The 21,009-nt window shown below is 33.4% G+C and overlaps 1 protein-coding gene across 1 annotated transcript in view; it reads right to left on the bottom strand.

Moving 5' to 3' along the window:
* Window positions 1-711: 711 nt before the first annotated feature.
* Window positions 712-21,009, bottom strand: part of LOC146530240 (protein O-mannosyl-transferase TMTC1-like) — a 136,005-nt gene continuing 115,707 nt past the window's right edge. The window contains exons 6-15 of the mRNA XM_085201279.1: window positions 18,895-19,071; window positions 16,563-16,752; window positions 14,685-14,806; window positions 14,098-14,262; window positions 12,298-12,411; window positions 10,971-11,111; window positions 8,730-8,929; window positions 7,381-7,546; window positions 2,604-2,727; window positions 712-2,304 (exon numbers count right to left, since the gene is read on the bottom strand). Coding sequence (XP_085057405.1) covers window positions 1,960-2,304; window positions 2,604-2,727; window positions 7,381-7,546; window positions 8,730-8,929; window positions 10,971-11,111; window positions 12,298-12,411; window positions 14,098-14,262; window positions 14,685-14,806; window positions 16,563-16,752; window positions 18,895-19,071 — 1,744 coding nt within the window. The 3' untranslated portion in view covers window positions 712-1,959. The remainder of the gene's footprint in view (window positions 2,305-2,603; window positions 2,728-7,380; window positions 7,547-8,729; window positions 8,930-10,970; window positions 11,112-12,297; window positions 12,412-14,097; window positions 14,263-14,684; window positions 14,807-16,562; window positions 16,753-18,894; window positions 19,072-21,009) is intronic.

The following is a 21,009-nucleotide window of genomic DNA, read 5'->3' as shown; positions in this document are numbered from 1 at the left end:
TTGTTTTAATTGTAAGCAATTATTTATTTTTTTGTTTATTTGTTTTGAGGTCATCGTAGTGCACAGGAACAGTATAAACGCGACGACTGTAGGTTCCATTTTCATTCGGGGGACTGAACTATTTTTTTTATATTTTGTAAGTGTTATTCTTACTCCACATAGGAAAGAAGAAAGCCTAGGGATTTGGGCAGTTTAGATGAGCCGCGGGTTCAAATCCCATTTTTTTATGTTTTCTAAAAAGTTTCAACTAGTTTTATCGACTAACTTGCTCTGGTGATACCAATCCACCTCTACCAACAGACACAACAAGAGGTAGAGTTTATAACTGCGTGATGTGTGCGTAACGGAGTGTTTTAACACAAGTTGCCTCTGTCTACCCTGTTATATGTGGGATACAATGTGGAGGTAAAAAAATTATAGACGTAAAGCTGAAAAGATTTTTAAAGCTGAAAAAAAAAGTGTTTGTAAATCACTTTACTTACGGTCAAAGTTAGCTCGGGCATTTTGAATCTGTCATTTACAACTCCTAATTATTTTCGTTAGACTACATGGTCGAAACCAGAGGTGAATGCACTTATATATTTTTTTATTGGGTTTAGTTACGAAGAAAAAAAACACAGGTTTTTCTGACTTATTCAATTCTTAGCTTGACTTGAAAAACGAGCATTAAATAAAAACAACTTACCAATACAAAAAAATAAAACAAACGCCAATAATTCAATCGTTTATTCTCAGTACATTCAAAGCATTGTCAAGTGCCTTTAGTCTACCCTTAAAAATAATATGTACATTATTGAAATATGAAGTTATGATATCTCTAACATGAGTTGTCGATATTCGATAGCGAGCACGTTAAATCTCATACACCAGTCATATTTCTAAGTCAAGTAGTTTCGAATAATTCGACAGTGGCTAGCGAATCGTAAAACATTTATATGACATTTTCATTGGTATTATAACAATTTAGTACTTCGTTACGATAGCTCTTGTAGTGGGCGTTTCTATAGTAACTCATGTTCGAGATAAGTATGTATAGGTGAATGATATATTATTGAGTTATATATAACGTATATGTGATTATTGAAGGCCAAGCGGTATGTAGTGGATTTCTTAGCCGTGCTTTACAATACTTTCTCTTAGAGATTTCGTTTTTTTTTTAAGTTCTCGCTATATTCCTTCCATCCTTCCTGTTTGGGTAGGCAGAGGGAACCTAGTGTTGATACACTTGGCCCCCCACTTTCCGCTTAAATTTCGAGACATTGTGTATTGAGATAATTAATTCCTCCGAGTGGGGAGAGAACTAATAGCTGTCTCGTTTACTGGTTGAAAAGATACATAGAAAATTAATATTATGAGTTTTGTAGTAGTTGTAGCTTTAGTTTTGTTTGTTTTTTTTAATTATTTTTTTTTTCTTTATCCTAAAATGATATAAATATATATTGTGGTAAGCACCACGATTGAATGAAATATAAATATATTAAACTACTTTTGAGCTCTTTAACAGAAAGTATTGTTGTAATTTAATTAACGTTACCTAGTCTAGCGTAAAAACCGTTACATTATCAAACTAACACAGTCGTCGTTCTGACAAAAATATAACTTTTTTTTCTACAAAATTGTCTTTAGAATTAGTTTCCTATCTAATTTTATCGATATGAGAAGTTTTCACTTTACATCAGCTATCCTGCTCGAAGGACCATAATATAAAACCAAAACTTGACATAGAATTTTAGAAATATTTGTTATTTTTTTATATAACTTGTTGCATTTTTTTAAAATTTTAACAAAATTTGTAATTTTTTTTAAAATAGAAACTTCTCATATCGAAAACTTCACCTATCTTATAACCACGCGGTATTGTCGGCGTATTTTACAACTAACCTCACTGATATTTTCAAAGTCCAAGTTCACTTTGAACCACACGTTTGTCACTTTGATCAAAACTAGAAGCGTATAAAACTAAAATGTCTTCATCAAAATATGTTCAGCAAGCGGTGCTATATTCGGTAGCACATCTTTATTTTTGACAGTTTTTTTCCTATGCATTGTACACTTTTTTTGTTTGAGTCCTATTTCGGATTTATTATGTATAGTTTTTATTTGAGTGGATATTGACAAGTTGCGTTTTTTAGCACAATTTTTAGTATCACACGAGTGATTATCGACTATCACATTATTATCACTGTCACCGTCCCTCCTATTTACTATTTTGTCACTAGTTGATCTTTCTTTGTTTTTCAAGTCCTCTTCTCTTGAAGCAGCACTCACTGCTAGTTGAGAATGGTCGAAGCACTTTGTTGATTTCTAAACAAAACAAATTAATATTAGAACTAGTCGATTTTTTCTAAATTCTATTTAAAATAGTTTATTTATTTATCGTCTATTTTATTATTTTTATTGGTCAAAAGATTTACTTAAAGAAAAATATTCTGTACGTGGATCAGTTGGTAAAACAGTAGAATTACAGGAGATGTAATAAAACTATGTAAATATTCTTTCCACATTGTATTATTTAATTTATTTCTAAAAAAACGTACAATTACGTCGTTTTTGCGCCAAATTAGTGATATATTAATATAGAAAATCACTATAGCACTACTTACAGTGGGATTTACGGCCTTGGAGTATATTTTGACCCGCCCTTCTAGTTCCAGCTTGAGTCGCCAGTCCCGCAGATAGGTGTGCGCTGCCGCTGAGCTAGGCCAGCCTCGGCGCCACGTATGCCATCTATATAAAAATTATCTGTCATTAAAAAAAAATAATCCATTTTCCAATTGGGAATCGAATCCACTACCATCGCATTTACAATCAAACACCATCATGCTACGACGATCTAATTAAAATTACAGTATAATAAATTAAATAACAAACGTTTAAAAAAGTATTTTCCACTTAAAATATTTACAATGCTAGTGGCTCTTCACTAAGCAATTCAATAGCATTTTACTTGCCGCTACCGCGCTTTTATTGCTGATCGGTTACGTATCCAATATAGGGTGAACCTTTATTGTTTTATAAATGTTACTACGTTGAAAAGGAAAAAAAGATCATTTTATACTGGCCGATACAAAAATAGTATGGACTTTCTAATTTGTTTAAAGTCTAATGTAGCGTTTATTATCATTTTATGTACTTATTGAAATACGCTTTCTGTTATTTAAATACTTAAAAATACTGTTCATATATATATATAAATATATTTTTTTCAATTTTATTCATTTAGCGATTGGCCACATCGCTTTCCGTTACTAAACGTCTGGTAAACAATGCATAGACGACATTAAAATTCTGAAATTGCTGAGAATATTTAATATATACATAAACTAGCGACCCTTTTGCGGCTTCGCCCGCTTTTACTAGTGGATTTTTCATATAATGTATGCTTGCAAAGCACTTAAGATAATGTGAAAATTAATTAAACCCTAATGCAACCCGCATTTTCGTAGTTTCAATAAGGATTTTCCAGTTTTTTTACACAGCAAGGATTTTTTAGTAGGTATCGTAATTTTAAATCTGTGCTACTAATCTTTTCAAGTACTTATTAAAATATTTTTAGATAGTTAAATGACTATTTTTAAACGGAAGAAATTATAAACAAAAACCTTCCTACTAATAATTGCTACAAAAAATATGAAACCAAATATATCGCGCTGAAATAATACATTCAACTCGAATTATCCAATACGTGCAAACGCATCTAAATCTTCGTTGCTATAAAGGCAGGCGGGTTCTTTTTTCGAGCTTGTGGTTAGTGCTGAAGAGGGTATTCTGTCCCTGATGAAAAGCAAGCACTACGTGGCTGCCTGTGAGGAAAATTAAATAGATTGCATCGGCCGGGAATCGAACCCGGGCCGCCCGCGTGGCATTCTACCACTGAACCACCGATGCGTGTAAGGTAGGCGAGCGCAGCGGACGCGCTTGTATAAGCAAAAGGTCGCGGGGCGCGCAGGGACGCATGGCGAGTGGCGAGCTGTTTCGCAGCAAGGATTTTTTGATATTGTAACAACTTCTAAAGTACTTATTAAAATGAAAAACAATAAAAGACAGTTTTGATCTACATAAATGGCCAACGTAACTAATATACTTATTTATATGCTGAGAATAAGGGATAAGTAAAACTTGAGTAACATACAGCTGATGTGTGAACGGCGGGATGTGTCAACAATTAAATGCGTTTTTCTCTAAAACTATTCGCATTTTCGAAATAGTGTAAAAAGCAAATTTTATCTTCGTTTAACGTAGAAATTTAATAAAGTATTTTAAAGGATAAGGATTAATACTATTATGGAAAAATATCCCTCACAATAAAAAATATATTGAAATTACAATTTTTAGACAGAAATATGATCACTACACGTTATTCGTAAAAGATACGAATATGCCCTCGCGGACTTTTTTGTAGATCTTATTAAGAGGAACAATACTCCAGTACATTATTTTCATGTAGTACTTGCCATTAAAGCAGCGCATGCGCGAAAGTGTCTCAACGGGTAGGACTTTATACACATTTATCATATTTATGTTAATTTACATAAGAATGTACAAATAATAAACTATATATAAACCTTCCCTGAGAAATACTCGACCTAATGGTGAAAACCGCTTCAAAATCCGTTGGGTGGTTTAGAAGAAGAAGAGTTAGAAAGTTCAGACAGACACTAAAAGCGACTTTGTTTTATAAGATATAGGATACATAATTTTGTTAATCGAACTAGCACTAGTTGTCTTTATTAGTAATTTGATTTTGGTTGCTACATATATACCTTCTCATATTGTTCAATAATTAATATGAATAATAAAACTAATTGAATTGAATATAAAAGCCTGAGCTCATATACAGCAATCGATTTCAATAATACAGATGTAAAGCAGAGTTTTTGGTTTTTTTACGGCTCTATCTCGTGGAGGTATCGAATTGAAATTAATTTTGATTATTAAGATCTGTGGCCCTGGATCTGTAGTTCTGAGTCCAGATAGATCTCAGTGGGCGAGTACGACTCCCACTTAACTGGTTTGTTTACTGTATTCTGCACATACCAGACTTGACATAGGAAATCTGGCAACCTAGCGTTAAGTACACTAAGTTCGCATTAAAGTGGGAAGAGCAGAACGGAGGGGCCATTCCCCTCTTTCCACCCAATTCTTGAGATATTGCATAGTGAGCTGCTGAGTTCAACGCTGCGCTTTTGGATCATTGCAAGAGTGAGTCAATGAAAATATTAAATAATTCATTTTGTCGACTGAGAATTAGAACCCATAACCTGTCGCCTCCACAATCACACGCTTGCATTAACACTGAAAAAACGAAGAGAAATTAAAAAAAACTAAATATACTGCCCACTAAACATCAAAGTACATACGTACATTACATAATATGTTATTTACTTTTCACAAAGTACCTGTTCAGTATCCTAAGGGGAATATCTCATACAGTTACTAAAGTCTAGACAATTTTCAAAGAAAATAGTTTAGAGTTAGGTAAAAACCACGACTTTGAAAGAAAATCATCAAGTTCCATTCTGTAGTTAAATTATTTTCTTTTAAGGTACTTTATTATAGAATATTTAAAATTATTTTTTATTTAAAACAAGTCGTCGTTCGCATATTTCATTCCCCCAATTGGGAATCGAATGCACGTCAATCAGAGATTTCCTCTTAGTGTTCCCATACAATCCCTAACCTACTAGCATGTAAAATTTTTACTTTTTAAGTAGTTTCATCTGTTGTCTGTCAGTAAGAAATTGTTAGATACAGAAAAATAACTATGTTGTAACAAGCGTATAAGAATTTCGACGTAGATCGTTAAGAGCGTAAGTATGTCATACTTGGTTAAGGACCCGGTGCGGGTTCGAGTCCCGATACTGTTTTTTTACGGTTTCCAAAATATTTAGAAATAAATTGTTATCAAATATATAGCTACAATAGTTTATTTATCGTATTGTAATTCTAAAGAAGAGGTCTAAATAAACATTAAATAAAGCCTTTACAAAATTTAATTGGTACCAATGTTTATTTAATTCTAACAAATAGCACAAATGTTTTTATTCTAAAAAAGGATCACATTTCGTTCTAAGAAGAAAGTGATTTTGAATAAAATATATATTTTAATGAAATTGATATCAACGATTCGGCATCAATTTCAATGAAGATTTAGAAAAAAAGATATCAAATATCAATAAAAAAATATATTTGTGTTTCTGTGAAATAAAACAGTGAGCGTTACGTGTCTATAAGTCGAACGAGGGCTTTGTTCAGTAAATAATAAAATAAAAAAGAAACAATAATATGTTTGTGGTTATAAAAATATTCATCTTTTTTGTATTGAATTATTCTAATTTCACTTAGTCAAATTGTAAGAGATATTTTGAAAAACGTGGACATGTCGCTACTTAACTTAAAAGTATTTACGCGAAACCAATTAAAAACCTGTCAAATGGAATCATTAGGAATTATTTATGTTCTTGCGGTCGTGGTACAGTGCCGTTTGTAATGGAGACAGTTGTGATTCGATTCCCACTCGGGGAATTTAGATTCTTTTACGCTTCACGCTTTATCCCGCATGTAGCAGTGGGGTATCCCCTGTATGACATTCACAATAATTTTAATTTAGCTTTCATTCAAATCTCACTTGACCAGAACAGCCTCGAAAAAGTAAATTCCATATCTCATTAAATCGAAAGTAAAAGGCTTATAGAGACAGAGAAAAGTGTGTGAACAAAAATTCGCGTACAGACATAATTCTTAAAAGTCACATTTTATATATATATATAGTATATTTTAGGGTAGCGTTATGAAATTTTTCACTGCCCGCGGCTCCGTTCCAATTACCTAAGCTCACACAACGCGAAACAAATTTTTGTATTTTCTCCCTTATACTCGTATCCACCACCTATCCTTATTGTTATGTTCGTTATTCCCAGTTTTTTTTTGTTTTTTGCTTGGTTTTCTTAACGAAATTATGTTATTTTGTTATATTTCACCCTAACGTAAGTTAATTTATGGGATGTTCCCATGGAATTTTAGAATACGTTTTTTGTTGTCCGTTTATCCTGCATACAACAGAGTTGGTAACGTTGTATTATTTCTTCTTCCTCATTTTCTCTCTCCTTTCCGTGACATTACATATTAAATGGTAGAGATCAAAGCCATACTTTATGGTACAGCGAAGAGATTCATATCCCCGATTGCGTTGAGTTCGTTCACTCAACGAATATGTAATCTTTCGAAAATTGGGTGCTGTTTGAAGGAACGAGGTGCCTTAACATAGGTTCTTTCTACCTACCCTATTATATATAAAAAAGAGATACAGTTTGAAGCTAAATAAAACTTAAGCAGCTATATAAAACTTTTATATATATAAGTAAATAAATAAGTATATACCTTGTTAGAAGTTGTAACGTTCTTGATTTCTGTCCCAAACTTCTATACATGAGGGCGGTCGATCTAAAAGATATTAGATCTCCTCTGACTGTTCTGTCAAAGTTACGGTTTTTGAAACTAAGTCTTGTCGCTTCCAAGAAATATTTCGCCGCTGCACTTGGTAAACCTGTAGCAAGAAAATAATATTGATATTTTATAAACTAAATTAAATTATTTATTAAATTGTAGCAAACTATTATAAATTTAGAATATTTTCGCTATCAAAATTCAATCTGTCGAACTAAGATAAGACTTACCTCTAAAGGATTAGGCTTAAATAGCTTAAAAATTGTTATAACAATAATAAATGAAACTTGTAACATCTACGCTAAACATGAAAGATAAACGTCTAGCTTTTGAAAGTTCTATCGATATTTATGTTATCAGGTTTATTAAGGCTTTTGTTAAAGGTTCAAAGTTAAAAGGGTAAAGTATTTAAGTATAAACTTTGAATGAGCCTATCAGTATTCTAATATTCCATGATAGACGAATTCTTGTTGACTAGTTTACTAAAAATATTCTTGAAAATTTAGGTAAGGTTTATATTTGACAAGTTTCCTTTTTTTTTAAGTAACTTCACGCTGTACCTTACATTTAGTAGAATAGGCAGAGGGAACCTAGTATTAAGACATTCCGTTACTGAATCTCCTTCAAAATTTCAAGACATTAGGTGTTGAGTGGTGGAATTCAACGCCACGCTTTGTTTTCTTACTAGCACTAACAAAATTTTATTATAGAGGACTTTTTGTATTAACAAAAATAATAATTATATGTAATTTCAATGTCATCAGAACTTAGCCCAATCGGACTTTAGGAAGTAGGTCAAATTGAGCTTACAAGATTCCACATACACTAACACACAAACTTACACGACAAGTTAAATAAAAGCTTGTAGCATAGGCAATCAAACTTTGTATTACAATTTAGACGTAGGCGAATTATAATATACCTATAATTAAATCACCTTCACGCTCACAGCAGAGTAGGCAGAGGGAACCTAGTGATAAAACACTCCGTTCCTCACTTTTGGCGGATTCTGGAAGCATTGTGTGTTGAGTGACAGTGACCCAGCGCCGAGCTTTGCCTCGACACCAGAGCAAAAAAATGAAAATATTTAATTTCCTCGTATGGGGATCGAACCCACATTGTCGCGTTTACAGGAACACACTTCTGCCCCTGCGCCACAACTAACATTAAAGGTATATGTTCTAATATGACAATATTTTTTTTACATAAAATTAAACTAAAAAAATCCATTTGAAACCTATTTAAATAAAAATTATTTTATTAAAGTTTTAAAATAAGCTTACCTCTCGTTCTCAGCCAGTTCCCATAAAGCACATAATGTTCCCAATTGTTAGGCTCAAGTTCCACCAGTCTTGTTAGTATTTTCTGTTTTTCAGTCTCAGGCTTCAAAGTAAGCAGTTCTACGTGAGCTTGGACGAAGCGAGGCTGTAATACTATACAACGTTCCAGCATCTTGATCGCTTGTGATGTTCGACCACTTTTCCTAAGGAAAGTAAATTGCTTGTTTACAAAGATACCTCGTATAAAAGGTAAAACTGTTAATTAAATTAGAAACATACACAATATTAGTCCATTTATGTTTATGATTTGGTCAGTTTTCAATAAATTAAAATATTTAACAGTTCATACATCTGAGTGGTACTCGAACCCAGAACTATCGCATTTATAATCAAACTGTCTCACTGCGTTGAGATATTATTCACTTTCTTCACGCACTTTTTTTTTATATAGCAGAGTGGTAGAGGGAACGTAGTGTCTGTACTATATTCACCACTATTCTCGCAATTTTTTATTTTCAAAATTCTTCAAAAAAATTGATATGTATGCCGAAACGGGACAATGAAAATAATTGAAATAAAATCCCCAACTGGGAAATGAACTCACGACCTTCAGTTTACAGTCACATGCTATCCCATTGCGACGACTGCAATTATTATTTATGCATAATTTAATTAAACTTCTCATTATTTAGTGTTCAAACGACCACTACAGTAATACACTGGAATGATGTGGTTAGGTTTTATAGAATTTATGCAATTTGTTTTGTGTTATTAATGATATTTGAAATTAAATTATATTTAGTTTAAATATTTCGGTTAAGTAAATAGTTGTATAATATATAGCATTTTTTATTTAAATATTGACGGTTTGGTAGAAAACTATGCAATGTTTAATTAAATTTATTATACTGGCTTTTATCAGTGGATTCCTCCTCCCCCCACAAGTAAGGGAGCATTCATACTATACTCCAGTTACATATTCTTATTTATATCTGTAATTGGACCGAAACTTGACTAGAGATTTCATTGTAACTATCAATAGGATTTTAAATATTATATTTGTCTCCTATCTACTTATTTCTCAGCTCATTAAGCAAAACAAATTCTTCAGTTCGAGGCCGTCGTGGCGCAGCGGCACAAGAGTGTGTAATGCTACGGTTGGGGGTTCGATTCCCACTCAAGGGAATGAAATATATTATTTACATATATTATTATCATAATATTATTTACGTTTATATTTTCATTTTTTCGCTCTGGTGTCAAGGCAAATTACGGCGTTAAGTTAGCAGTAAGCCACTCAACACGCAATGCCTTCAGAATTCGCCGGAAAGTGGGGAACGGACTGTGTTAACACTAGGTTCCCTCTGCCTAACCTGTGTGCGGGATACAGCGTGAAGCTGATTTTGATTTCTTTTTTCAAATTCTTCAAAACCAAATGTAATATTTGTAATATTTGTTTTATTTTCTTTATTTAATATTTATTAGTATAGCGACAACAGAATTGCGTTAGCTGTGAAAATTTCATTTAACTATCACAGTTCATGAGATATAACCTTGTGATAGACGGACAGACAGCAGAGTACTAGTAATAAACTCCCGTTTTACCCTTTGGCTACGGAATCCTAAAAAAAAATGAGATTGATTTCTGACCACCAACTAATCTTATAGCATTAATGAAAAAGAAAATTATTTAATCCAAGTAAAGACAGGGCGAATCGCCAGTATGAAATATATAAAACAAGTTCCAATTAAATCACACGCTGTATATGAAATTGAATACGTAAAAACTAATTGAAACGAAATGGACTACTTGATGAATGGAAATATATTCAACGGATGTATCAAAAATATTATTTTTTTTTATTAAAATTTAAGTCGATATTTCGAACATTTTAAAGTTAACACGATATATTATGTAATATAATGTTATAAGATTACATTATTTAATTACAGAGTCAAGTCAGTCTTTTTGATTATTGAGTGAGTCGAAAAATTAACTTACATTCGTAATCAGATATGATTCACAGTAATAATTTTATTCTGTTTCAGCCTGAATCCCGCATGTAGCAGGATAGACGAGGAAAATTAAAATTAAAATCAAGACTTTATTTTCCGTGCACCCCCCAACTGGCTTATAGAGGGGCGTGAAATAATTCAGGCCCCCCAATCAGGAAGCGAACCCGCAACCATCGCTTTTATAATTCCACCATAGCGGTTTTTAATATTATTTTATATAATACTTACTTGTAAAGCTTTCCAAGGTTATAATGTGCATTAACATGGTGTCTGTTGTACTTGATGGCTTGTAAGAAGTGTTGTTCTGCGTTTTCAGCGCTCACCAAAGTGCCTATATTGTTGTGTGCGCTCGCGTAAGTCGGCCATAACCTGTGAAAATAAAATAATTTTATAATTTATTTATGTAGCTTTATGTGCCAGCTTCAGCTGCTTCTGCTTCAGCTGTAACCTCGTAGCTTATACTCATAGCAGGCTGGGTAGACCTAGTGTTGAGACACTCCTGCACTACACTACATTCCACTTTCAGGAAGTAGGAATCGAACTCACAATTATCGTTCTGACTCTATGCCGCTGTGCCACTACGAACTTAATTTATCCTGAAAATTGTTATAAATATACTTTACATTCAATTGTAAACATAATACAGACTGATTACGAATTAATTGTGATATTATAATAAAGCTGATAATTAATAAAGCTAGCCTGAAAGCTTTAAATCCAATTACATATAATTATTTTTTATAATATATACTTTGCCATATAGACACTGGGTAGGTCATTAAAACAATATTTGATTAAAAATAATTAATTCCCCTGAATGAGAATCGAATCCAAAACCGTTACACGTTTTAAACTATAATGATTTATTGTTTTTTCGGAATAGGCCATGGAAAGCCATGGGCTTACAGTAGTTTGTACCTAAAAAGAATTAGTTATTATTTATGTTTTACATAATAAAAATTACCTATTCAAAAATCATAAGCAAGAAATAAATCTATTTAATATCTTTCATACGTTCGAAGGAATTTAATACTGTCTGCTTATATAAAAGACACAACAATGAAATTTCACGAATTTCACAATATGAACTTCGTAGCTTTCTTTGACAAAAGATTTATTATTAAGTCGAAATAGTTCGCAATTAGCGCTACAAACCGAGATCGCGCCCTCAAGCTGAGACTAAGACTTAAAGGAAAATGGAAATGGCATTCTAAGAAGAATAATATGTTAACTTAATTTACTACTCGTATAGATTAATATAAATTTTACATATTAAATAATTAATTTGACAGTTTATTAAAAGTGCGGTTTCCAAGAGGTGAGATTTCCTATAGTTATTTTATTTAAATAATTTCCAAAATATTTTTCTATTCTGAATACTTTTGTTTTGCTTGTATTATTCATTATAAAATATCTGCGTCTTAATACTAGGTTCCCAGGTTCCCTCTGTGTACCCTGCTATATACAGGATAGAGCTTGAAGCTAAAAAATAAACCATACGAATCTACATAAGCCATATACACCGCACATACCTTCTTTCACACCAAAAGCTTACCTCAAAGCTTCTTTATAATGTTTGATAGCGTTGTCTTGCTGCTCCGTCTCGCGGAGAAAGTTACCGAAGTTGTAGTGCAGTTTGGCATTTTGGGGCAAAGTGAGTAAGTCCGCCCTAAAACAAAACACATTTGTATAAACCTACTAATATTATGAACGTGAGAGGCTATGAAGATCAATGTTTGTGCCACTTTCATGCAATAACTACTGAACAGATTTAGTCAGTTGCCACTTTTGTCTTTTTGTCAGCTTCACGCCATGTTGAGTGGCGGAACTCAACGCCGTGGTATTAATCGATATTAAAACGAAGGAATGAAAGTAATATTTATTTAAATTTTCTCGAGCTGGAATCGAACCCACAAACAATTAGGTTGGTTGGTTTTTAATATACGTATATACTGGTACATACACTTCAAATTTTCTATTATTTGGCTATAATATAACAATAAGTTTAAGCGGGCGAAACCGCGTGTAGGTCGCTAGTCTTACATACGTATATAAGGCAAAAATGTACGAGATTTTGAGTTTATATGAATATAAATGGTTATTTGCGTACATGTTGTATTAACATGTTTGCGTATGATGAATCGTGTTATTTCGTTTATTTGTATGTATTATGTGTTTAGGTTATGTTGTGGATTTATTTAATTTTGCGGGCAAATCTCTTTGGAAATTACGCTTTTGTTTGGACGTTTTGGTAATTACCGGAATACTGTATACGAGTATAAGTGTTTAGAGATTTTCTTGTTTTTGTTTTTTTTTTGTTCCATGTTTATCTCGCTTAGAAAATTATAGACAGACTATAATGTTAAGACACTCTGAGCTCCATTTTACTTTAATAATGATAATATTTAGTTTCGTTTTAGTGGTGCAGAAACACAAGCGTACTGTAAGCGCGAAAGGTGAGCAGAGGGAGCCTAGTGTACAAATTCCGTACACTCCGTACCCCAAATTCTGCCAATTTCAAGATGCATCAATGCCGCACGATGACAATATAAAAGCGAAAAAAAACAGCTTCACGCTGTATCCCGAACACAGCAGCGTAGGCAGAGGGAATCTACTGTTAAGATTTTTCTGTGTTCCCCACTTTCAAATTTGTAGGCATTGCCTGTTAAGTGGTAAAACTCATAGCCGGGCTTTTAGGGGGGGGCCTTTCTACCAAAGCGAAGAAATAATAATTCATTCCCCCAAGTGGGGATTGAACCCAGAACCTTTGCGTTACAGACACACATTATACAGTAATTTTACGAACGTTTAAAACATATTAAGTTAGAATTTCCACAAAAATAAAAAGGGGAAAAGAGCTAACGTATCAATTTAATACTTTCTTCGCCCCTTCCGTCTCTGTTGAGTAATGCATCATGATTATGCGGGTTTGAGAACCTTTGCGAATATTTTGCAACTCTTTTTGTAGAAATACGTTTAAATATACATATTTCAAAGTAGATTTATATATTAGAAATTTCATTTTGTATATATAATACACGTATTAAATAAAAAAGTAAACTATAGAAAAACGTTTTCGATATAGAAAACAAACAATTTTACATCATATTAAGTGGGAAACGGAAGTGTATTTATGGGAGGGAGTGTCTAGTTCCCTACTCGTAGGTTCCCTCTGCCTACTCCGCTACGTGCGGGATATAGCGTGAAGGTAAAACAAAATTCTTTTATGCTGTTAATATAAATAAATACTTCATGTAATGAGTACTATGCTTGGAATTTTTACTATTCTTTTCTATAGTAACTTGCACCTAGAATCCAAAAAGCATCTCAAACGGGTAAATTCAGGTAAGGTTACCTCAGCAAAGTAGCTCGATCCTTCCAATCGGTATTACGTCGATGCGTCCTCGCGACTCCACTCGCCGCCAGCACCGCGAGCCCCACCACCAGGAACACTTTAGAGCCAGGCTTGGAATACCACATTAATTGGACGCCGTACGCTGTTATTATTACGCTTCCGACACTGAAAATGTTACTTTAGCTGTATTATGTAGTTTATATAATAGATTTTTGTACTAGGTTGTTGTGGGATAAGTTAAAAAATAGTGATTAGTGATAGATTTCTCTTTTAGCTAATGTATAATAGTGCCTTTAGAACGAAATTTATTTCACAGAAAAGGAAAAAATTAATTCATTTAAATGCCTTGGCAAATCGTTTTAAATCTTGTTTTAAATTTATAACAAATTTCTACCTTATATACTTTCAATTATCCACCTATTAATGGATACTAAATGAAAATTTCTAATTAACTCAAAAATACACACTTATCCAATCCAGGAATTAGGCCTACGACCCTTAACTAGAGCAAACTAAAAGAATATTTTCGTATACAAATATATAAATAATATATTAAAAAATACTATATAAATCAAACACACACTAACCTCGGTATATAAAGAACGCGTTCAGCAATAACGAAGCCTACAGTGACTAACAGATTGCTCGCCGGCACGAATGGCACCACCAGCAGAAGCAGACCGATCACCGCCGGCGTGTGTCTTTGGACCTGGTTGTGAATACATATATGTTTTTTTATATATTATTATATACTAGCGGCCCGCTCGCGGTTGCACCCGCGTCAACTATGTTATTATTAATTTCTGTCTCCATGACTACGTCCTAGTGACGTCTATGCAAAATTTGAGACTCGTAGCATTTGTAGTAACGAAGTTTCATACAAACATTCGACCCCAAAAACAACCCCTTAGAAATCGAATATTGCAAATTCCCGTCTTAGCGAGCACCTACGTCCTATAAATAACTCCTATGCAAAATTTCAGATTCCTAGCACATGTAGTTTCTGAGATTTCGTGATGAGTGAGTGACCTTTCGATTTTATATATATAGATAGATTTCAAATTTTACAAGTAAAACATCTCACTATCGATTCAATGATTGTGGGTTCGATTTCTACTCGGTGGAATTAATTATTAATATTTTCTCGTTCTGGAAATTAGACAAAGTAGCACGTTGAGGTCCGTCACTTAAAAGGCAATATCTTTAAAATTGGGCTGTGAGTAGGGGACGGAGTGTATTAACACTAGGTTTTTCATTCTACTTGGAAAGAATATAAAAATAATGTATATATAAAAACTTTGAAATATATGAATTTTAAGAAATGACAAACTGAGCGATACTACTAAGCCAAACCTTGTTAGCGTATTGCGGGGTATAATCTTTAATCTTAAGCTTAAGTTTGCTGAATTAGCATTTTTAAAGAGAAATATTTTTGAGTTGAAAGGCAAATTTAAGTTTTTAACATTTAATATATACATATTTTGTCATTTCTTCGTAAGTTATAACATATTTCTGTACGATTATAGTTCTTTGTTACCTTCTCCTACTACAATAAATTGATTATTTTCGTACTCTCGTTTTAGAAAAAGATAAAGCACGGCGTAGAGCTCTGTCACTCAACATGGAATGTCTCAAAAATTAGGAATTACTTAGGGGACGGAGAACCTTACCACTAATTTCCTTCTGCCTACCCTGTTATAGGAGATACAGTATAAAGATAGAAAATATTTAAAAAAATCGGCTTAATCGTTCCCACAGAACAAAAGAATGGAAATATAAATTTATATAAATATTTAATTTCCTCGAGTGAGGATTGAACCCACAACAAAACGAATTTTTATGCTTCTGCACCACGACTGGCCCCAATATAAAAATAAATGTAGAATTTTAATAAATAAATATATGTATTTTAAAACAACATAATATTCAAGCACCGTCGCCCATAATTATCTACATATTTGATATGAAATCAAAGAGATCAGACATCAATCACAGTGTTATTAATGTTAGCAAACACATTATATAAATTACACAGAGGCCATGTTTCAATCATTTCTATATAAAATATTTCATTTAGCTAAAATAATTTTGAAATACGTGAATTTTATTCACTAAATTGTGTATTCAATTTCTACGAACAATTCTACTATAGTAATAGTAGTGATAGAACCTACAGTAGTAGATAAATATCACAATGTATATTTCATACCCTCGATTGGGAATCGAACCCATAACTGTCGTACATACAGTCGTACAGTTGAGCTCCTCCTGTATCCCGCATACAACAGAGTAGGCAGAGGTAACCTTGTGACACTCACTAAGACATTCCCTTCCCCATTTTCCACCAAATTCTGAATTTTTTTTTTGAGTAAGGGTTGAAACCCATAAATAGTCGCATATACAGTCACCCTGCGCCACGACTGGCTTCAAGGATATTGATAGTATTTCCAATAATATAAACTCACCTCTAAATCAGCGAGACACCTATAGCATAGTAGCATCAAAGCTCCGAACGCGGCACAGGTAATCAAATTCCTAGGATCCCACCCACTTGTCACGAGTGGTACTGAACCCATTTGCCAGTCGTGACTCAGCGACCACGGGCACAGGAGCAGCCACCAGTTGAACGCGGCTAGGTAGCAAAATGTCATTAATCTGGAAAAATGAGTTTTTTTAATAGGCTGTTTATTAGTTTTAGCGACATAGAAAATGTTGGCAAAGTATATAATAGTAGTAGTTCGATTCCTACTCTGGAAATATATATTTATTTTCTCTCTTTGGTAACGTTACTTTTATTGCTGACTCTTGTCACGAGAACTGACTTCCGAGCCAGCGGTAGCTTTAAGTTCTTTTGACTCTTTGACCCCAAATTTCTTGTAAAAGTCTATTTCAATGAAGAATATTTTTAATTAGATTTTCTTTACACAAATCTATTTATTAACATTCAATAACCCAAAAAACAAACAGGATTATCTTAAAAATAGGCAAATTTGGAATGTTCTAAGTCGAATTTCATAATTTACACGCCATTGTGAAGTTCCCCGTGCTTCACTTGACATTAATTTACGTTCCATTGTATCGTGCCAACTTCTAACTCGGTCTAATTTGTTTTCTATTGTTAGTACTCGGATAAACTTTAACTCGCCCGCCAATGACTTTGGTTACGATTTGAGAATCATTAAAGCTATGGAAGCGTTGATGCTGAAAGAGTGAGGTTACAAATAAATAATTTAGGTTTTTTTCTGTGTTTTCTTATCTTTCGCGTTTGATTTTGCGTGAAAGTGAGGGAAAAGGATGTAGCACATTTTTCCCGTCTAAGTGTCATTAAATGTGATTTTTTTATTGTTTTCTTTTTATCTACACGCGGTATCCCGTATATACCAAACAGGGTAGTCTAGGTTCACCCAATTTTTGAAATATTTCGTGTTGAGTGGCGGATCTCAAAACCGCGCTTTGTTTTGTTATTAGAGGTTAAAAATAGAATAATATATTTCCCCCAGGTGTGAATCAAACCCACAAACGTCGCGTTTACAATTATACACTTTGCCGCTGCGCCACTACAGCCTCTCATATGTTCATATATATTTTCAAACATAATTTTCATGAAACATAGTATGGAAAACGTTTCAACCGGATTTGAGCCGAGTTTTTTCGTTGGGCACTCAACAAGTAGTATAAGCACGCTGCAGCGATTTGAAGAGTCAATTATTAAAAGTCTAGTTGAGATCAAATTGATATTTTGTTAATTCTTTTTTTTTTGGTATAAAACCTGGGGTGTTTTTGAAAAAGAATTTTACTCTAAACTAAAGTTATGCTTTTTCGGTGGGTACCTATGTCGTATTTTTACTTCTATTTACTTGTCAGTTCGATCGTCGAACCGACCGTCGAATCGACCGCTCTTTTTATGAGATATTGCATTTTATTTATTTATTTATTTATTTATATACTTCATTGCACAAAATAAGAAATAAAAAAATGTACAATAGGCGGGCTTAACGCAAAGATGCATTTTCTACCAGTCAACCTGTCATGTGGGAGAACAAAATGTGTAGGTGTACAAAAAATATAATTAAAAATAAAATTCTGATGTGAAAAAAACTGAAGATAATTCATTTCCGCAAGTGAGAAGAGAACCGACAACCATCGCGTCTGACAATCTGACACTGTGCCACAGAGCCAAGATGGCTTCGAATCGAATTTAAACTAGCATTGTCATACATACATACATAGAAGTTTATATTATCTTGAAGTAAAAATGAATTGGCTTTTACAATTTATATAAGAAAAGAAAAGTAAAAGAAGAACTAGCATGCATACATTTTATAAGTTATATATTTTTTTCCATACAAGTGAACTAACAAGCATTTCCGCTGTAAGTTCGCTTATTGTTGAAAATCTATCTATGAATAAATGACATGCTGACTTCGGAATAGCTATTAGCTTCCAATAAGAATAACAGCTGTATGATATAAGATTCTATAAATATATTTTTTCTTTCAGTTTCACGCCCCCATGCAGGAAGCAGGATAGGTTAAGGGAACCTAATGTTCCAGCACATTTTGGAGGCATTCCGTGCTAAATGGCGGAACTCAGCGCCGCGCTATGCCTCGACAACAGAGCAAAGAAATAAAAATATTCAATATTTAATTCCCTCGAATGGGAATCGAACCCACAACCGGTCTCTTTTACAGTCACACGCTTGTCCTCCTGCCCCCATCACCAATGAAATATTAGTATGTAACACTAGCTCCCTAATAAACAAATAAAGCGACAAAATAAAATACAAATCTAACTCACCTTACAAAGAAGCTGGGGTGGAAAGCAGCAGGATTATCCTGAGGAGAAAATGTGGGCCAAGTTCCTTGGAGCAACGCGAGTCGAAGACATACTAACAACGCCAATGACACTAGCACTTTGGTCGTTCTCACTGATAATCCTGTACATTTCTTCTCTATCTTCAGTGAGCTTAACGATCTGGAAATAAATTTTTATTTTAAATTCAGTTTTTTTAGCTGTGTTCTGCACATAACAGGATTTCCAGAGGGAAATCGCAACTTAGTGTTACGAAATTTTCTTCCTATAAAGTCCTCTCGTCCGTGATCCATTTTCCGCCATATTCTGGAAGTATTGAATTCGGCGGATATTAGGGAGGTTCCCTCTGCCTACCGTGCCACATGCGGGATACAGCGTAGAGCTGACTCGCCTATAAATAAATAGAACATACAGTAAAACAAAGACTGTTCTAACACTTAAATATGAGTTGAAGTTTTAAAAGTGCTAAGCGTATATCACAACCCGCGGCTGTATAAATATTATGAAATTTGAAATATATTCACTTCAGGAAAATCCTACGGTTCGTATAAATCCTGTTAAAACTATGTATAGCGCAGCAAAGTGCAGTATAAAGGTTTTGAAATAAAAATAAAGATATATTTTTAAAATTTTATAGATATTTTTTGGTGCTAGAATTATTTATGCAACAGTTATTCTTAAGTTATTATATTAAAAAATGTGGATTTGGGTTATTTTATGTTGTATGAAAACCTGTGCTGAAGTGACATGATCGTCGTGGCATAGCAGGAGCACAGGCGTGCGACTGGAAACGTGACAAGTTGTAGGTTTGATTCCCACTCAAACAAATGCAAGAGGAGGCAAAAGCGTGATTTTCCACCACCACTCAACACGCAATGTCTTGAAAACTAACGAAATGTCTTAAAATTAGGTTCCCTCAGCCTACCCTGTTAAACTCGGAATATAGAGTGTAGCTAATAAATAACACTTTAAACAATAACAATAAATATTTAACCAAAATTTTTAGTATGACAGTTAAAATTAATGTAACGTAAAAAGCTAACGCCAGGCAGTACAAAGTGTGGTTAGCCAAAGTGGTTAGCTGCGATAAGTGGCGTGTGTCATTAATTGTATTCAAATAATATATATATTTTTGCATAATGATTATGATTCAATAGTTTGTTTTACCTTTGACAGTGGTCACTAGTTCATTTATATATATATATATATATATATATATATATATATATATATATATATATATATATAAATGTATAATATCTAAATATATATATATATTTATCTATCTATATATATATAAAATCGAAAGGTCACTCACTCATCACGAAATTTCAGAAATTAAAAGTGCTAGGAATCTCAAATTTTGCATAGGAGTTATTTATAGGACATAGGTGCTCGCTAAGACGGGAATTTGCAATATTCAACTTCTAAGGGTTTGTTTTTGGCGTTGAAAGTTTGTATGAAACTTCGTTACTAATGACATTTGTCTTTGTCATTCGTTACTAAATGCTAGGAGTCTCAAATTTTGCATGAACGTCATTATTTTATTGGACGTAGGTACTCAGGGAGACAGAAATTAATAATAACGTAGTTAACGTGGGCGAAGCCGCAGGCGGGCCGCTAGTATATATATATATATATATATATATATATATATATATATATATATATATATATATATATATATACATGTTTATTAAGATAAAAGAGGCCGTGATGGCGGAGAGGCACAAGGGGATGACGGTAACGCGTTGTGGGTCCGATAACACACGAGGGAATAAATTATTATTTATTAATATGTTGATTTCTTCGCTCTGACAACAAGGCAAAAGCCCGACTTTTAGTTCCGCCATTGAACAAGCAATGAGGATCGGAAGTGTCTTAATCGAAAATATTTAATTCTCATTCTCCCGCCTGAGAATCGAATTCACAACCGCGTTTACAGTTGCACGCTTATGTAGTGGAATTTAACGTCGGAGTTTGTCTATTAGAGCGAGGAAATTAAAAAAGTTTATTGCTCCGACTTAAGGTCGAACCTATGACCATCGCGCTTGCAATGAAAGCAGTCTCTCTGCACCACGGTGACGTCTCAATATATTA

Source organism: Heliconius melpomene, chromosome 17, assembly GCF_056956725.1.
Source record: "Heliconius melpomene rosina isolate 202511_hmr_F chromosome 17, ASM5695672v1, whole genome shotgun sequence".
NCBI lineage: Eukaryota > Metazoa > Arthropoda > Insecta > Lepidoptera > Nymphalidae > Heliconius > Heliconius melpomene.
This window is presented reverse-complemented; position numbering and strand designations above follow the sequence as displayed.